The sequence below is a fragment of the Emys orbicularis genome, chromosome 8 (assembly GCF_028017835.1).
Source record: "Emys orbicularis isolate rEmyOrb1 chromosome 8, rEmyOrb1.hap1, whole genome shotgun sequence".
In the NCBI taxonomy this organism is placed as follows: domain Eukaryota; kingdom Metazoa; phylum Chordata; order Testudines; family Emydidae; genus Emys; species Emys orbicularis.
This window is the reverse complement of record NC_088690.1, coordinates 85,004,579-85,023,900: the sequence shown is the minus strand read 5'-3', so window position 1 is coordinate 85,023,900 and position 19,322 is coordinate 85,004,579. Positions and strand designations below refer to the sequence as shown.

The 19,322-nt window shown below is 45.3% G+C and overlaps 1 protein-coding gene across 12 annotated transcripts in view; it reads left to right on the top strand.

The window, feature by feature from the left end:
• TENM2 (teneurin transmembrane protein 2) overlaps positions 1-19,322 on the top strand; it is an 812,220-nt gene that overhangs the window by 556,422 nt on the left and 236,476 nt on the right. For all 12 annotated transcript variants that reach the window (XM_065409745.1, XM_065409744.1, XM_065409743.1 and 9 more), the window contains one exon: positions 18,128-18,366. In XM_065409745.1, coding sequence (XP_065265817.1) covers positions 18,128-18,366 — 239 coding nt within the window. The remainder of the gene's footprint in view (positions 1-18,127; positions 18,367-19,322) is intronic.

The window sequence follows — 19,322 nt, the reverse complement described above, 5'->3', positions numbered from 1 at the left end:
TGGATTTATATGTACAGAGGAGATAGCGGTGTGCTTGTGTGTGTGTGTTTACGCATATGGTGCCTGTTTGTGTAGGTATATAATAGGAATGACAGGCACTGCATGTTCAAACACAATATATATAAAACACATATTATAGGTATATACTGAGAGAGGGATTGCATTTACAATAGGACTAAAATCCCTCTATCTGGCACTTTAATGGTTGAATTATTCTCTTTGACAAACTAATTCTTCATAGGACAATTAACTTCTATATGGAGGGATTTTAGTCCTTTTTTAAATGCAAATGTGTCTCTCAGTATATACCTATGTGTTTTATATAAATTGTGTTGTGCATGTAGGGTGACCAGATGTCCCAATTTTATAGGGACAGTCCCGATATTTGGGGCTTTTTCTTATATAGGTGCCAATTACCCCCTACCCCGATTTTTCACACTTGCGATCTGGTCACCCTATGTGCATGCAGTATCTAAGTGTCACTGATACTCTCTCTCTCTCTCTCTCTCTCTCTCTCTCTCTCTCTCTCTCTCTCTCTCTCTCTATATATATATATATATATATATATATATATATACTTTTGCTGAAGAAATATTTAAACTTGTTTTTAAAAACAAACAATTTTTCTCACATTTCTTTTTGTTCCTCTAATTACAACCACAATCCCCACAGACTTCATGCACACTTATTCTGATAACATCCTGCACACAGGCCACTTTTGACATTTCAAAGTGAAACATGTGGTCTGTCATGTGATGCGATTGGTGGGGTGGAGGGCATCCTGCAGCTGTGCAGGGAACCTATGAAGGGCTCCCTGATGCTTCTGTGTTCCCCCCGCCAGCTCAGTTCTTCTCTGACTGGAAATAAATAGGTGGTTCATCAGAGTAGAATTCCTCTCCCCTCTACTTCTCTTCCCAAGGCCCCCCTCTGACCTCAAGCCCCCCTTTTCCCCATCACCTTTAGATAGATCAGATTCCCCTCTCCCCCACCAGTCTCACAAAAATCCCTATTCTCCTTTAAAGCCCTCTGCTCTCTTGAGGTTTCATCCAAACCTCCCCACAGTCCTGTTCCCCAGGACCCCACCCAGAGACACCATGCCCTTTCACATATAGCTACCATGCTCCCCACATCTTTGGACCTCCCCATACTTCTGTACCACATTCAAGTTTTAAAAGCTGAATGTGGTTGGGGAGTAGAAGAGCATAGCAGGTTCTGGGAACATATTGTAGGTTGACCAACTTTCCTAATCTACAGTGTATTTATTATAGTGATGCAGTTAGCAGGAACATCGATCTGAGTTGAGGTTTGATATTGCACCTGTGAAGGTGCTCTCAAAAGTAATAAATTATTTGAAAGTTATCATAATACATGTTTTCAAGGTGATAAGAGCCAGAATTCATGGCACAGTGGGTACAATCTTGGGGACAAAATCCTGCTGTCAGTACGCCAGTATAAATCTGAAATAACTCAGTTGCCATCTGTTAAATTACTTTGGATATACAATAGTATAAATGAGAGCAGAATATGTCACTTGAGGGTTATGAGCCTGATTATCTTCACGCTGTTTTTACTCTGGTGTAATTACATTGATTTCGATGAATTTTCTCCTACTTTACATTGGTGTAAAAGAGATCCGATTCAGACCTGACATGACCCTGATTCTGCTTTCAGTTCATCCCATGTAAATCCAGAGTAACTCCATTGAAATCAGTGGAGTTCTTCCATATTTATACTGGGGGTGGTCCCTGGGAGGTTGTCATAAAGAAGGTATAGGAGTAGGGACTGTTTTCTTGATGAAAAGAGTAATTTAATATTTGTTTATTTATTGTGTTTCTTGTCTATGTTTAAGTAAACTTCTTGTGTATCTTTATCCATTACAAGTATCTCCACTTACAAAGCATTGTTGCATTGCTGCCAGCAGACACAGTGTTTCTACTCTGAGGATCAGCTCTGCAAAGGAAAGTCTGGTGTGACTATCACTACCCACACATACACAGATTTGCATAATAAACTCAGTATCTGCTGCACCAGGATCTAAAATCCCTTCCTAAATCAGGATCTACTTCGGCGTAATCATAGATGTGCCCCTCACCTTCACTATGAATGCTAAACATGTGGTATTTGCCGCATGTAACAGTCTAGCCCTGAAAAACACTGGGGACCAGAGTCAATGATCCAAGCTTTTTTTCAGCCTTTCTTATCAAGGTGACATTTTTTGCTTTGAAATATATGTATTTATGTACTTCATTAATGGAGTGGCCATTTCTGCCACCAAGCTTTTATTATAAACCAAGTTATTTGAATAAACCAATCAGAACAAAGCATATTTTTTTAAAAGTTCCAATATCTAAACCAAACAAGCTGACTACTATGTGCCATGAAGGCACCACCAGAACAGCAGACTTCCACAGGCAGCAAAGATCCTCTGCTGTGTAAACTTGGCTGCCAAGTCCTGCACAGTTCTGCCCCAGAACCTGGCAACAAGAGCCTGCTGTCCATTCTTAATTAATAAATGGGCAGAGTGAGAGACAATCAGCCAGATCTCAGACCAATGAAAATTTCAGAGATTACCACCACCAATTTGAAATGCATAAAGAAGATTTTTAAATGTTCTTATTGAGACCCAGCATGTCACAGTCCTCACTGCATCTTAGTTCTTCAAGTGAACATACCTATGTGTATTCCTCATTTGGGTACACAGGCACACCGAATCCAGAATTTTTTTGCAAGTCGTGTCCATTGGTCTGCACATGCACCATAGCTCTCTTCATGCTCTAAACCGAGGGTATAAGGGCAGTATGGGCAGGTGCCTCTCCAGTTCTGTTTTATCGCCACATGGTCTGAGTCAGAATCTTTGGTTTCCTTGGCTTCTTTCTACTGTATCATTTCTGTAAATATATTGTAAATAGTATAGTGTAGTTGTTTCCCCTTTTTCCCACCCCAGGGAATCCACACTCCCCTCCAAGAATGCTGGGATTATGCCCATGGTTCCCGATTTCAAAAACTGTGTTTTCTGCCCTTGCTCATTTTCTGTGAGTGATTAACATCAACATTGCCTCTGCTGCCTGGGTGAGGCTCACATCTCAGCCAAGTGCAACATATGCCACTCCTTTCCCCCCAGAACTTGTGAGGTTCGGGAACTGAGACTTAAGAAACACCTGATGGGGAAGGCAATGAGACCCCAGTCAGATCCAAGCAGGGGCCCGCCCAATACATCACGGGAGACACCCCTCCAAGCATGAGCTCAGGAATGGAGGCTAAGACTTCTGAGCCTAAAGAGAAGCTTTCTCATAGGGACAAACCATCTTTGGTGAAGACTGCCCTGAAGAGTTGGGAGAGTGTACTCATGGGGGCACTAAAGACTTAGGTCTGAGTACATCTTCTTGGTAAGAGATAGTGGTGTGCAAGAGTATGTATCCACCAGGTTTGGCACCAGTTCCGTGGCTATGGCTAAAGATAAACAGCCTCTGGAGCTTCCTTCCACATCTAGCGCTGACATGATGTCTATAACAACGTGGCCCTGTTGGATACGATTTTCTATGTGACCAGGGATGCTCTGGATCAGACAGCTCCACCAATGGGTTCTCCCCATGCCCCAGGGTAGTCTGAGACCTACATCTCTCTGGAGGACATTTTTGCTGTTCCTGTCCTCATTCACCCCTTCTATCAAGTCTGTCTCTATTCTGGAACATTGTTACTTCAGAGAAAGAGGCTATTCCAAGGATGAAGAGTTGTTCTCCCATCCCATTTGCCAGCCATCAGTACCATCAGTTCCGTTGGTAGGCCAGGTTCCAGCCTTTTCTTCCAATGAGTCAGAAGCTCCTCAGGAGACTCGGTAGTACCAGGAAGAGAGAGCCCCAGACAGAAGCCCCAGAATCTCTGCCTCTGACAAGACATGACTGGCTAAGCAACTGCTTGTTGATCCATCCCACTGGCACTACTGAGGGCCATGGGAGCCCTACCCTAGACAGCCAGAATCAGTACCAAGTTTCTAGATTTTAAGGACAAGCTCCTGGAAGAGGATAGAGCCCACTTCCAGGCCTTAATTCATGAGGGCAAATTCATGGTGGCCAGAACTTTCCTCCACGCCACAGTGGATGCTGTGGATACTGTATCCAGGGGAATGGCTACAGCCATTGTTAGGAGGAGAGACTCATGGTTAAAATCCTCATGTTTCCCTAGAAAGGTGCAGAGTACCATCCAGGACCTACCCTTTGATACAATCTGTTCCATGAGAAGACAGATTCTCTGTCTATATCCCTGTCTTCAAGAGAAAACATCACAAACAGGGCATAGGGGGAGATCACCTCCTCACCCCTTTTTATCATCAGTGTCCTCAAGGACCACCATGTAAAAGACAGAAGGTTTATAGGCCCAGGAGCATAGCCTCTGCAACATCCACCACCACATTTTACTCTACCCTCCGCCAAAGAGTTTTATTTTGATGCGACTGTTGAGATCCATGTCCCTTTATTGATGCCACATCATTCCCCTCCTCAGATTATATTGGAAGCTGCCTTGCCCAATTTGCCTGCAACTGGAGTGACCTAGCTACCAATACATTGGTACTGGAAGTTATTCACAGCAGGTATCTGAGTTTCTGGCAACTCCCACCCACAAACCCCCTTTCCAGTTCCTGTTCAGGGACCACTGTCACAAGGAGATTCTCCACCAGGAAAGGTGGACTTGATTCTCCTCTGGGGAGCAATAGAAAGGTTTCCACCTCATCATCAAGGGAAAGGGTTCTATTCCCCTTACTTATTGATCCCCCAAAAGAGCAGGGGATGGAGGCCAATTCTTGACCTACATCAACTGAATATATTCATCCAAAAGCTAAACTCCTACATACTCTCTTTGTCATCAATAATTTCCTCCATAGAGGAGTGCACAGAGTTTATTGCTGTCAACATGAAAGATGCAAAGACATTTACCCATCCCACAGGAGGTAACTTGGGATCCTCTTTGGTCAAGACCATTACCAATTCGGAGTCCTCCCCTTTGTACCACCCACAGCACCCAGGGTCTTTACGGAAGTTTTTTGTTCACTGATGGCAGCTTGGATGAGAAGAAAGGGATTCACCATCTTGGCAATACCTCAACGATTGGCTTCTGAAGGGCAGATCCAATGAAGAAGTCAAACAGGCAACCTGATTCCTGTTGAGTCTACTGCCTTCCCTAGGTGTTTGAATCAACACAAGAAATCCTCATTGACTCCCACGAGGTCCATAAGCTTCATAGACATGACATTGGACTCATCCACAGCAAGAGCTTATCTACCTTTCAAGAGGTTTCAGGCCATGGGTGATCTCATATGCCAGGTAACTTTCAGACCCCAGACTTTAATCAGAATTTCTTTTTCTCTCCACAACTACATGGCTCATGCACACACATAATGCCATTTGCCAGGATCCATCTTTGTTGTCTACAAGCCTGGCTTCTGTCCATATACTTACCAAAGAGGAGCAACATCAGCAACAAAGTGACAGTTCCATCCAAGGTTATGGACTCTCTTCTCTGGTAGACAAAGCCAGAGAAAATTTGGGTGTGGATTCCTTTCCTCACACCGACTTTCAAGGCAACCATTGTTACCAATGCTTTCCTTTTAGGTTGGGCAGCCTATATCATATGGCTCAAGACAGCTGGACCAGTCCAGAATGCATATCAGTTTACGAGAACTCTGGGCAATCCTTTGAGCCTGCAACATCTTCCTCTCACTCATCTGATCCTGACGTCCAAATAATGTTAGACAGTATGACAACTATCTTTTATATAAACAAGCAGGGGGAACAAGATCCTTCCCTCTTTGTATAGAGGCAGTCAGTCTGTGGAACTGATTCATCAGCCATCACGTAACCCTTTCAGCAGTATACTTACTACTTAGGAGTGCGGAACTCCCTAGTAGTCTCAGCAGACATTTTTCAATGAACCACAGATGGGAGATTCACAATTCAATTCTCGATGAAGTCTTCACCCAAGGGAGAGTGCCATCCAGGGACCTTTCCACCTGACAGATGAACAAGGAACTTCCCCTATACTGCTCCAGAGTAGCCCTTGTCAAGGGCTCAATGGGAGATGCCCTCCTGCTACTGTGAAAGGATCACCTGAGGTATGCCTTCCCTCCCATTCAATTAATACCACAGGTTCTACAGAAAATCCACCAAAATGGAGCTGGGACCATCTTTATTGTGCCCAACTGGCTAAGACAGTTCTGGTTTACGGATCTACTAAAGCTCTTAAGTGTTTGTGTCCACCCTAAACATCTGCCTGTTTCTGGACCTTCTTTACAGCAAAAGGTACTTTCATGCATCCCAATCCAGAATCACCGAAGCTCAGAGCCTGGTATTTGAATGGGCATTGGATATAGAGTGCTCATGTTCCAGGGTGGTGCAATCTATCCTTAATGAAGTTTGTATGTCAGTGGGACTTCAATTTTGTTCTATCATCTTTCAGCAGACCTCCCTTTGATCCTCTAGCTACATGCTCTATGGCCCATCTGCTTATGAAAGTGGCCTTCCTAATCGCCATTACATCACTCAGACGAGTCAGTAAGCTGGGGGTACTCCTGGAGGAAACGCCATATACTATCTTCCATAAATAAAAGATCTTGTTACACGCCCACCCAAAAATCATCTTTAAAGTAGTTAGAGTTTCATATCAGTCAAGCCACCCACTTGCTGGTATATTTTCCTAAACCATATACCTTGGATGAAGATAGGAGGCTGTATTCTCTGAACATCTAAAGGGCACTGGCCTTTTATCTGCCAAGAACAAAAGTCATTAGAAAGATGCCTAACTTGTTTCCGTAGCAGAGAGATCAAGGGGTCAAGTTATATCTACACAGAAACTTTCAAAATGGATCTCTGTTTGTATTATCCTTTGTTATCAGCTAGCTCACATCCTGCTCTCCCCTCCACCAGAGGGGGTGAGGGCTCATTCCATCAGAGTGTAAGCAGCCCCTGCTGCATGTTTGAGAGATGTGCCTCTACTAGAGATATGTAAAGCAGCTATCTGGAGCTCCTTGTACACCATCACAATGCATTACCTTTGGTCCAATTTTCTATAGCAGTATCACAATCAGCTACTACTTCTGTGACATGGTATATAAAGATTTTGCATCCACCTTCTGTTTGACCACTGCTTGTTAATCTCCCACATGTGGAATACACATAAGAACCATCACTCAAAGAAGAAATGGAGGCTACTTAGCTGTACTAGAAGTTCTTCAAAATGTGCAGTCCCTATCTTCATTCCACTACCCGTCCTCTATCTCCTCTGCTTCGAATCCTATTGAATTCATGGTAAGAGGAGGAACTGGAGAGACATCTGCCTGCACATCCCCTTATGCCCCTGGGTGAGAGCAGGAGGAGATCTACTGCACATGTGTGGGCCAACAAACACTGCTTGCTAGAATTTCCGGACTTGGGTGTTTGGTGTGCGTACCAGCACATGGAATACAGACAGGAACCTCTTATCTCGAAGAATTTTCAGTTACAGGAAAGTAACCTCCATTTATATACTATGCTACTTTTCTCCGGGCCTCAGTGACATTTTCTAATGGGGCATCCCCTGTTCCAATAGTGTCACTCTGCCTGTGGTACTGTGCACTGTCAGCAGACATTGTTTTGAGAAAGAGAATTGATACATTTTAATGCTCATGAATTTGAGGGGCGGATAGCATTGTTTAAGGAGGCGACAGTATTAACCTAATGTATATATGCAGTATGGAGATTTACTCCCATAACTTTTCCTACACACTTCAATTTCTGAATTGCAGTATCCTTGCTTTTCTACTCTTGGGCTGTTCCAGAGCAGAGAATGCCAACTTTGCAGATTCACATAATAATAGCTTTGTGATATGGACAAAAATCTATTATAGACTGGACTGACACCGTCAAACTCAATTCACTGGTTTCCCAAACATAATTTTAGTCCCATTCTTTATCTGTGGAAGGTAAATTAAATCTACTGTGCCACTTAACCCGATGTGTATTGTTTTCTTAGAGGAATTCTTGTCTTGATGCTAAGATCTGTGATGCTAATTAGGGTGGAAAATGTGCTCTTCTCCGTAGCACCAGCCAGCTGCAGAGAACACTTAGGACAACTGATTATTGATTTATCTATTTAATTACAATTTTACACTTAAAAATGTGGACTCAGTTAAAGTTAATTGGATGGGCAGTGAAAGAGGTGACTTCCTTTTCATTGTATGTTGTAGGTAGTCATGGTGCAAGGTCTCTACAATTTTACCATGAATACACTATAGTTAATACTGAGAAATAATTGTGGCCTGCACTCATCCTTGGTCCACAGACAACTGTTTGTGCTGGAGCATGTCAGATCCCACCCAGAGATTTTCTGACTATATAGATCACCAGTATTTAGGGACTGACCTGGAGCAAGTCAATTAATTTCTTTTAAAAGCTCAACCTGGGCTCAAATAGAAGCTCTGAGTGTGAAAGGCCATTATATTAACCATTAAGTTTTCCCTTTTCCAATTTTCTTGTGCAGCTCTGTCAATGCTCCTCCTCCTTGACCTGCTTTACCTCTTCTATTCTAGTCTTCATCTTTTTCTGAAGAGAGTGCCAATTATGTAGAATAGCATGGTGGTTATTTAACATATCTCTAGTTAAATGTTTTATTATAACTTTTGAAAATCTAATTACCGTAGTTTTATGTGGTACTGTACCATTTACTGGCTGCCACTTTATTAAAAGTACTCCTTTAGAGACAATAAACTCTACGCTTTCAAAGGACATAGACAGGACCTGTAAAATATGACAAAATCCAAAGGCTTTTTTTTTTTCCTCCAAAAGTAGCTTGTCTGTTTTTACCTTACCTACAGGAATACATTTGGGAATAGCACAATTCCATGCATTCATCTAAATCTCTTACTTGTGTGACAGACCCAGACCAGTGGGGTACAGGAGTCTGGTAGAGGGCAAATATACTGGTCACTGGATGAGTAGTTTTCTGTTCCCTGAGTGACCAGAGCAGGGGCTGCACTAGAGTAACCAGGAACCTGCTAGAACCAGTTAAGGCAGGCAGGCTAATTAGGACACCTGGAGACAATTAAGAAGAAGCTGCTAGAATCAATTAAGGCAGGCTAATCAGGGCACCTGGGCTTTAAAAAGGAGCTCACTTCAGTTTGTGGTGCGAGTGTGAGGAGCTGGGAGCAAGAGGCGCAAGGAGCTGAGAGTGAGAGGGTGTGGTGCTGGAGGACTGAGGAGCACAAGCATTATCAGACACCAGGAGGAAGGTCCTGTGGTGAGACTAAGGAAGGTGTTTGGAGGAGGCCATGGGGAAGTAGCCCAGGCAGTTGTAGCTGTCATGCAGCTGTTACAGGAGGCACTATAAACAGCTGCAGTCCACAGGGCCCTGGGCTGGAACCCGGAGTAGAGAGCGGGCCCGGGTTCCCCCCAAACCTCCCAATTGACCTGGACTGTGGGTTCTTCCAGAGGGGAAGGTCTCTGGGCTGTTCCCCAACCCACATGGTGAATCTCTGAGACAAGAAAATCCACCAATAAGCGCAGAACCCACCAAGATAGAGGAGGAACTTTGTCACACTGGTGTCAGAAGTGGGATCTTGGGGTGCACAGCGCGGCGGAAGAAGGAGGGTTATTTAAAAAAAAAAAAAGAGGGTTTATTTTTTTTCCCCACCACAATGGATGACGTAGTGCGGGCACTGATACATGCTATGGTGGCCCAGCAGGAGGCTACCCATGTCCAGGCAGCCGCCCAACAGGAGGCAGTGCAGCTGCAGCAAGAGACTAATCGCCTGCTGATGGACCAGGCTGCTCAAGACCGCGCTATGTTGCGGGAACTGGTAAACCAGGTAAAGTCCCTTACAGAGCTGAATTGTGGCCATAATGGGACGCGGCTCATACGGGCCAGCCATTGGCTGCAGAAAATGACACGGGAGGATGATGTAGAGGCATATCTTCTGGCCTTTGAGAGGACAGTCCTACGGGAGGCCTGGCCTCGAGATCAGTGGTCTGGCATCCTTGCCCCATTCCTGTGTGGGGAGGCCCAGAAGGCCTACCATGATCTGCCTGAAGAGGCTGCGGCAGACTACCCCCAGCTGAAAGCAGAGATCCTGGCCAGATCTGGGGTAACGACAGCAGTGCGGGCCCAGCAGTATCACGGTTGGAGGTACCAGGAAGACAAAACCCCGCGGTACCAATTGTATGACCTCATCCATCTCGCACGAAAGTGGTTGCAAACAGAGTCCCGGAGTCCGGAAGAGATACTAGCGGTTCTGGTCATCGACCGATACATGAGGGGACTACCACCAGACCTTTGTGCCTGGGTAAGCCAGAACAAACCCTCCACCTATGACGAGGTTGTCGCCCTGGTAGAGAGGCGAAGGACAGTGAGGGAGCTGACCCGACCAGTTAAGGAAGAGGCACCCCGGGTTAAACTAGCAGCACCAAGCCCTAAAGTTCGGGTGACTGGGCCACCAGGAGGGCCCAGGTGGAAAAAGAGAGAGGCTGAAGGCCCATCAGAGGCCACAAAGAGTCGGAGCACTGAGGGAGAAGAGGATCGTGATGTTAGACTTCCCAAACCAAGAGACCGGGGAACGCCTAGGGCTCCATACAGATGTTATGCCTGCGGGGAGTGGGGACACATAGCTGCACAGTGTCCCAATGCTGAGGAGCCTATGCAGTGTAACCTGGGGAACTGGGCAGATCCATGCTCCCTAATCCACCTTGTGGGGTCTCACTAACCCCACATATGTATACCAGACCAGTGAAACTAAATGGGGTAGGGACCAGGGCACTGGTTGATTCGGGGAGTGCTATCATGCTTATCTCAGGGAAGCTCGTGAAGCGTAGTCAGCTGCTGCAGGCTAAACGTACGGGGATAACATGTGTCCACGGGACAGTTAGTTACTACCCCACCATCCCAGTAAAAATCGAGATCCAAGGGAACACTACTGAGGTAGCAGCAGGTGTAGTCCCTAAACTCCCATACCCGGTGCTTATAGGGAGGGACTTCCCAGGGTTTGGAAACTTACTCCCAGTAGGGGGATTGGAGAAAGATGGGGACCCTAAAATTGATGAGGCATCCACAGCAGACTGTCAACCCCCAATCTTCTCTGAAATATCCCCAGATTTGTTCTCCACTCCCAGACAGGATAGAAAGACAAAAAGGGAAAGATGGGCAGCTAAGGCCTTGGGAACCCGAATACTGACCCAAAGCCAGAGGGTCGCTCTTGTAGGTAGGTGGACCCGCGCAGCTGAAAAGGAGGCCACGCAGGAGGGAGAAGCACCTGAGTCTGACCCCCACCCTAATGCTTCTGAACCAGTAAAGCAACAGAGACTGGGCCCCCAGATCTTGGGCAGATTAGCCCCGGGTGAGGAAATTTTGGACGGGACCAGGCAGAAGACCCAAGGTATGACAACATTAGGAAGGAGGTGACTGAAATAGATGGGGTCCCCGTGGAAGGGAAAACCAAGGGACCAGGACCCTACTTCATAATGAAGAAGGATCTCTTATACCGGGTTGCACCAGTACAGGGGCAGAAGGTACAGCAGATCCTAGTACCTCAAAAACACCAGAACGCTGTATTAAGTCTTGCTCATAGTTGTCTTTTTGGGGGGCATTTGGGGGTAGAGAAGACCTTGGCACGAGTCCTACGACGGTTCTTCTGGCCCGGAGTACATGAAGAAGTGCGGAGGTACTGTGCCTCCTGCCTGGAGTGTCAGCTGCACAGTCCCCGTCCCCACTTGAGGGCACCTTTAGTACCCCTTCCCATCATAGAGGTCCCCTTCGAGCAAATAGCCATGGACCTAGTGGGACCCCTGGAGAAGACGGCTCGGGGCCACCAATATATACTTGTTGTTTTGGACTATGCTACTCGCTACCCAGAAGCTGTCCCCCTGCGGAACACGGCCTCTAAAACTATAGCCAAAGAGCTGGTGGGGATCTTTGCCCGAATGGGGCTACCGAAGGAGATATTAACCGACCAAGGAACCCCATTTATGTCGAAGCTAATGAAGGACCTCTGTACGCTGCTCCATATACATACCCTGAGAACTTCGGTCTACCATCCGCAGACTGATGGGTTGATAGAAAGGTTTAACCGAACCCTCAAGGCTATGATAAGGAAGGTGGTAAGTCGGGACGGGAAGGATTGGGACACCCTACTACCCTACCTTATGTTCGCTATCCGGGAGGTACCACAGGCCTCAACTGGGTTTTCCCCCTTCGAGTTATTATACGGGCGTCACCCCCGTGGCATACTAGATATCGCCAAAGAGATCTGGGAAGAGGAACCCAATGAGGGGAGAAATATAATAGAGCATGTAATGCAGATGCGAGACCGGATAGCCCGGGTTACCCCTATTGTACGGGAACATTTGGAGAAGGCACAGAAGGCCCAGCGAACCCATTACAATCGCCAGGCAAAAGTGCGACAGTTCCAACCAGGGGATCGGGTTATGGTGTTGGTACCCACGGCAGAAAGCAAGCTTCTGGCCCAATGGCAGGGGACCTATGAGGTGGTTGAACCCGTGGGGGAAGTAACCTACAAGGTGCGGCAGCCAGGACGCAGAAAACAAGAACAGATTTATCACATTAACCTTTTGAAACCCTGGCATGCACAAGAGGCATGCACAACGGTCCAAAAAGACCTAACCCAGGAAAACAAGCCTTCCAAACAGGTGAGAGTGTCTCCCGATTTAACACCAGACCAGAAGAATGAGGTGTCTGAGATGATCTTCCGGAACCAAGATGTGTTCTCGACAAAACTGGGTCGAACAACCGAGACATATCACCACATCGTCACGGACCCTGGGGCCAGAGTAACAATGAGGCCCTATCGGGTGCCAGCGGCAAAAAGGGAGGAAATAAAAGCAGAAGTAAAAAAAATGCTGGAGTTGGGGATCATCGAAGAATCCCACAGTCAGTGGTCCAGCCCAATCGTGCTGGTGCCCAAACCTGATGGCACCACAAGATTTTGCAACGACTTCCGGCGACTAAACGAAGTATCCCAGTTCGACGCATACCCCATACCTCGCATAGATGAGCTAGTGGACCGTCTTGGTAATGCCCGGTACTTGACTACCCTAGACTTGACAAAGGAGTACTGGCAGATTCCCCTTGCGGAAGATGCAAAGGAAAAGACTGCGTTCTGTACACCAGAGGGTCTTTTTCAATATACTGTCCTCCCTTTTGGACTACATGGGGCCCCAGCTACCTTCCAGCGCCTCATGGACAAGCTATTACGCCCGCATAACAGTTATGCTGCTGCCTACTTGGACGATGTGGTCATTCATACCCCAGACTGGGAAACCCACCTGGAGAAGGTGGAGGCAGTCCTCAATACCTTCAGGCGAGCTGGCCTTACAGCAAACCCTGCCAAGTGCGCTGTAGGGTTTACAGAGGCCAAATATCTTGGCTACATTGTGGGAAAAGGTCTGGTAAAACCCCAAGTGAACATGTTAGAGGCCATCCAAAATTGGCTCCGACCAAGTCGCAAGAAACAAGTCCGGGCATTCCTAGGTGTGGTGGGGTATTACCGACGATTTATCCCCCACTTTGCCACAAGGGCAAGCCCCCTGACAGGCCTAGTGAAAGCCCGTGGACCTGATCTGGTGAGATGGTCTGACGCAGCAGAGGAAGCATTAACAGACCTACGGACTGCCCTCTGCAGTAACCCCATACTGATAGCCCCTGATTTCACCAAGGAGTTTATCCTGCAGACGGATGCATCGGAAGTAGGATTTGGGGCCGTTCTATCACAGATGGTTGGGGAGGAGGAACACCCAATTCTATACCTCAGTCAGAAACGCCTTCCAAGGGAACAAAAATATGCAGTGGTGGACAGAGAATGCCTCGCTGTAAAATGGGCCATGGAAACATTGCGCTACTACCTGCTCGGGCGCAGAGTTGTCCTCGTGACCATGTCCCTCTTCAATGGATGCAGCGGAACAAGGAGAAGAACACAAGGGTGACCAGATGGTTCTTACCCCTCCAACCTTTCCAGTTCCATGTGCAACACAGAGCAGGGAGCCGTCATGGCAACGCCAATGGCTTGTCACGTGTGCACTGTCTGGCGTCCCAAGCTGCCCAACCCCTTGGCGTTGAGCAGGGGGGAGGGATATGTGACAGACCCAGACCAGTGGGGTACAGGAGTCTGGTAGAGGGCAAATATACTGGTTACTGGATGAGTAGTTTTCTGTTCCCTGAGTGACCAGAGCAGGGGCTGCACTAGAGTAACCAGGAACCTGCTAGAACCAGTTAAGGCAGGCAGGCTAATTAGGACACCTGGAGTCAATTAAGAAGAAGCTGCTAGAATCAATTAAGGCAGGCTAATCAGGGCACCTGGGCTTTAAAAAGGAGCTCACTTCAGTTTGTGGTGTGAGTGTGAAGAGCTGGGAGCAAGAGGTGCAAGGAGCTGAGAGTGAGAGGGTGTGGTGCTGGAGGACTGAGGAGCACAAGCGTTATCAGACACCAGGAGGAAGGTCCTGTGGTGAGAGGAAGGTGTTTGGAGGAGGCCATGGGGAAGTAGCCCAGGCAGTTGTAGCTGTCATGCAGCTGTTACAGGAGGCACTATAGACAGCTGCAGTCCACAGGGCCCTGGGCTGGAACCCGGAGTAGAGGGCGGGCCCGGGTTCCTCCCAAACCTCCCAATTGACCTGGACTGTGGGTTCTTCCAAAGGGGAAGATCTCTGGGCTGTTCCCCAACCCACATGGTGAATCTCTGAGGCAAGAAAATCTGCCAATAAGCGCAGGACCCACCAAGATAGAGGAGGAACTTTGTCACACTTGCCTTTCATAAAGCTTCATTCTGCACATATAGTATTAAAAATCTATTAGAGATTAATAGCCTTAGCTGGGGGGGAGGGGAGAGGGAGGAGGACTTTCCACTGAAACCATTCAGTATGTTTATTCATTCTACTTCACTGTGGCCAGAGTTTCACTATACCTAACTTCACTTGAACAATGCATTATATTCAAACTTTGTTTATATACTATATCTCGCCCTGTAGATCCTGGGTTAAAAACCTTGACATTTCAGAACAAGGCAGCACAAGGACTGCACTTTTTTGCCTCTTGACACTGCTGAGATTTGCTCCAAGGGATAAAAAAAGAAGCTAATAGAAAAACTGTTTATTTAAGCCCCTTAGGCTTGAAACTGGAAAGGGGTGCTGGTATAATGAGGATTTGGGGGAGTTTGGGGTGAGGCTAATGGAAGAGCTAATGAGTGATCAACCGGTCACTCAAACAAGAGGAATAGAAATCTCAAGAGCTGTGGTGTAACTCAACCAGTCCTCCCCTTCCCCCCCCCCCCCACTTATTTTCATTTTAATTAATGAAAGTTGGTCTTTTTATGACAGTAAAAAGCATCTGAAACCATTCCCTGTTATTTCTTGCAACCTTCTAAGTGGAATATAGGCTGAAAGATTTGTTTTTAATTTGAAAGGGTAGGTCATGTTGGGGCTGAAACCTTTTAATCACAGCTTCTGCCATGAGCACATTTTCACAGTCCACTTATAAAAATGTGGAAAACAAGGGTTTGTAATGTTTCTAACACTTAACCAATCTCACCCCTGCAATATTCGCTACAAGCAGTAAAGAATGGCAATGTCATTTGGCAGGAAGATTAATTAAAGAACACTCTCCATTGGTTGGAATGATACTGTTTCTTTAGGTATTGTTTTGCAAACAGCCCAGGATAGGGACTTTTTTTTTTTTAAGTGAAAATGTCTGAGATACTAAGGTTTCAAAACCAACTGCTGATTATGTAGTTTTTTCTGTGGAGCTTTTCAAGGATTTTTATTATATAAGTAAATAGTAATAATGATATGAGTGGATGCACCTCTTTCTGAAATTGACAGACATTGTGTCCACTTCCATCAGGGCTGTATTTTGCATTTAATGGTAACAGGCTAGATGATCCTTTGGGTTCTTTAAAAACTAAACAGTGAACAAGAATAACTGATTCAATGTTCATTAGACTGTATAAGCAAGGCATATTTTCAGGGACCATCTTAAAATTCCAATACGTAGTCTTAAATTGAGACTGCCAAAGTTGGCAGAGCCACAGCACAGTCTGCCTTTTATTTTCGTATGATTATTTGCAAAATCCAGGCACTCCATTATATATTGGGCTTTATTTCAAGACAGATGCTTCAGTGTTCTCTAAAAAATCGTGTAATGATAAATGAGTGTGCCTGTGAGTGTTGATGGGGGGAAATGTACTTGGGAAACAGATTTTGGTTTCAGATTTCCAAATCATTGTTATAATAAATGGTGACTAAATACTGATTTTAAAGCTCATAATAACTGATTTGATAGTGACCTACTTGTTTGTTTCTTCAGACCATTAGCTTTGGTCTCCCATTCTTACATCTGAAATAAGACCTAATATTAGGAAAGACTATGGGCCTAATTTTACAAATTGTTCAGCACCCTCAACGTGTTTTGATTGCAAGAGGCACTCAGGACCTTGCAGAATTCATGCCAGTTATTTTCTTTCTCTTTCCTTGGTACTTGTAACTCTAGCAGGTGTCTCTCATACAGACTTAGAATGCTTTTCAAGCTCTACTCTGCTACCAGTCATTGCCAAGACCATTACAAAGACTAGCACAGTGTTGAATTCAGAATATTAGTTGGACTATAGGTTCCACAGGAAAGCCATCTAAGCCAGCAAGAGAAGAAAGGATGTTTACTAGGAAAGATAGGGATTTAGTTAAACTAATAAACACACAGGTATTGTAGGTTTTGGATCTAGTTGCGTGCCTTAATCAAACTCAAGCTAATAGGAATGTGTAGTGATATCTCTTCCAGGTCTGAGAATTATAACTAAACAGATGCCACTGCTTGACGGTGCCATCTCAGGTGATACCAGAAGGCACATAATTGGTCAGACTAGGGTCTAAACTAACACCATGTCAAGTTGCAGCTAAACCCACAATGAATTAAGAGATCATCCTTGCAAAAGTGGAGCTATATTTTATTTATCTTATACTTTAAAGTATAACCTTCTGTGGCATTAAGAAGTTTGTAATGGTCCCAGATTTTCAGATGTCCTTAATTTTTTTCATATAAAATTCTCCCTTCCTCTTGCAGTTGTTGGGATTTGTTGTGGCAGACAGGGATAGTACAAGTAAAAATAACTGCTTTTAAATTTAGAAATGTTACTATTCCATGACTTATGTGAAATGAGTTGGTGAACTCATTCCAGGTTATAGTAGATACATGCCCAGACCCAGAAGCACCCACACATATGCAACTAATTAGAACCTATATTGGCACACTCAGCAAGGAGTCCAAGGACTGAAAGGAGCTTGAACTATCCTCTGACCCCCTAGAGGTAGTTTTCAAGGCACAGCAGTGAGACAGTTTGTGATAGATAGGGGTGCACAATTGTTGCTCATGCTCTCTACCTGTTACATAAATAACTGAATGGATTCAGTGGCCTCTTTCATTAACGTAATAATTGTGTTGTTTTATTTTTAAATTAAAAATAGAGGGGAGAGGAAGAATTTAAAATAGCTGTGTTTTTATTCCTCTTTTCTCTGTAGGACTCACTGATTATTTGCATGTAGTCTTTATTTTTATATAAAGTGGAGGAATTGTAGATGATATTCTTACTGTTTATTTATCATTGACTTTATGCAATGCCAAAAGTGTGCTAGGCACATTACAGACAGTGAGAACACAGGGGACTTGATTCTATTTTGTCATCCCAGTGTAAATCAGCAGTAGCATCACTGAAGTCAGTGGAGTTAAGACAGCCTAAAATTTACAGCCCAGTCCTATGCCCCGAATAGCTTACAGCTGAAGTAGACAACATGTAGATGGAGAATGGGATACAGAAAGTAAAGTGATTTAATGAGGAAGCTTAAAACACACCGTGTTAGTTCCAGGATTTGTACTTGGATTATTTTATCATTTTCTGTTGTCAATTTTGTTAACACTTCTTTAAGCAGAACAAGTGTTTGTAGGCTTCCTGGAAGTACTGTTGCAAGGAGTGACTTGCAGGGCAAGATGATGGCAGCATTGTGAACAAGGTCAGCGAGGAGATTCCAGACATAATAAAAGAAGGTGCAGAGAGGAGATACTCTTTCTAACTACAGTATTGCACCTTTTTAACTGTCTCTCTTTTCTTGCATTTCAGGCATTTCTTGTTTAAGACATCTTCTGGAACCACCCCTCTGTTCAGTAGTTCTTCCCCTGGATACCCTTTGACCTCAGGAACAGTTTACACACCACCTCCCAGACTGCTGCCTCGAAATACTTTCTCCAGAAATGCGTTCAAGCTGAAAAAGCCCTCCAAGTATTGTAGCTGGAAATGTGCTGCTTTATCAGCTATTGCTGCTGCAGTTCTGCTTGCCATCCTGCTGGCCTACTTCATAGGTAAGTGCATCTTTCACTGTATCCCACACAAGCGAGTAAGAAGTTCTGTTTCCTATTGCCAAATCATGTTGCATTTTTCTGAGCCGAGTCCCCGGGATTCCTATGCCAGGGCGTCCCCTGGGTTGCACCTCAGCACTTACCCAGGCTCTGCTGTGTTTGGGTGTTTCAGCGCATTAGTCCAGGATCAAGAGGCTCAGCCCTCAGTCCGAGCCCCGGGTTAGTCCACCCCTTCTGGAGTTTGTCAGTAAACACAAGTGAAGTGAAGTTTCGTGAATGAAATATCCCACAGGTGGGGTAAAACTTCTCTTCCCTCAGAGGGCTTCTATAAAGCAGCAGGCCCCAAGTAGGCTCACAGGCTAGTGTCCATCATAAGTGAATCCATAACAGGTTCTCCCTCCCTTCAGGGAGGGATCACCAGGCAACAGTCACCTGAGGATTCCTTGCCTTTAGCTAGGCCTTTCCCTAGGAGCTAAGGACTGGCTATCTGCTCGTCTCACTGGTCTGCCACCAACTAAGCTGGGTTTCTCCTTCCAATTCTGGCATTTCCTGCCAGAAAGGCAGAGCAGGGTCATCATTAACCTTGTGTTGCCCATTATGGGGTTTGTACCTCTCAAGTTTGTGGTCACGCCAAGTCAAAACTCAACAACTGTAAGTCTGTTATAATCCCTTCACAAATTTGTTTGCTTATAAAAGATAAAAATACTTTTTTAATTTTTTTCCAAAATTTAGAAACATATCATCTTAGAGCTCTGATCAGCTGTCAAACATCAGGGGGCTTAGGCAACAGGCTTTCTTTGCTTTTCATTGCTGTTATGCTACATTCTGATTTAAAGTATTTCATGTATGGTGCTACCTTATCAGGCAGGTATGCACCTTTTGCCATTCCTCCAAATGAGGCTGACGCTTTTGTGATGTGCTATCAACTGACTGGAGCATATTCTGAGAGAACTGTGTTA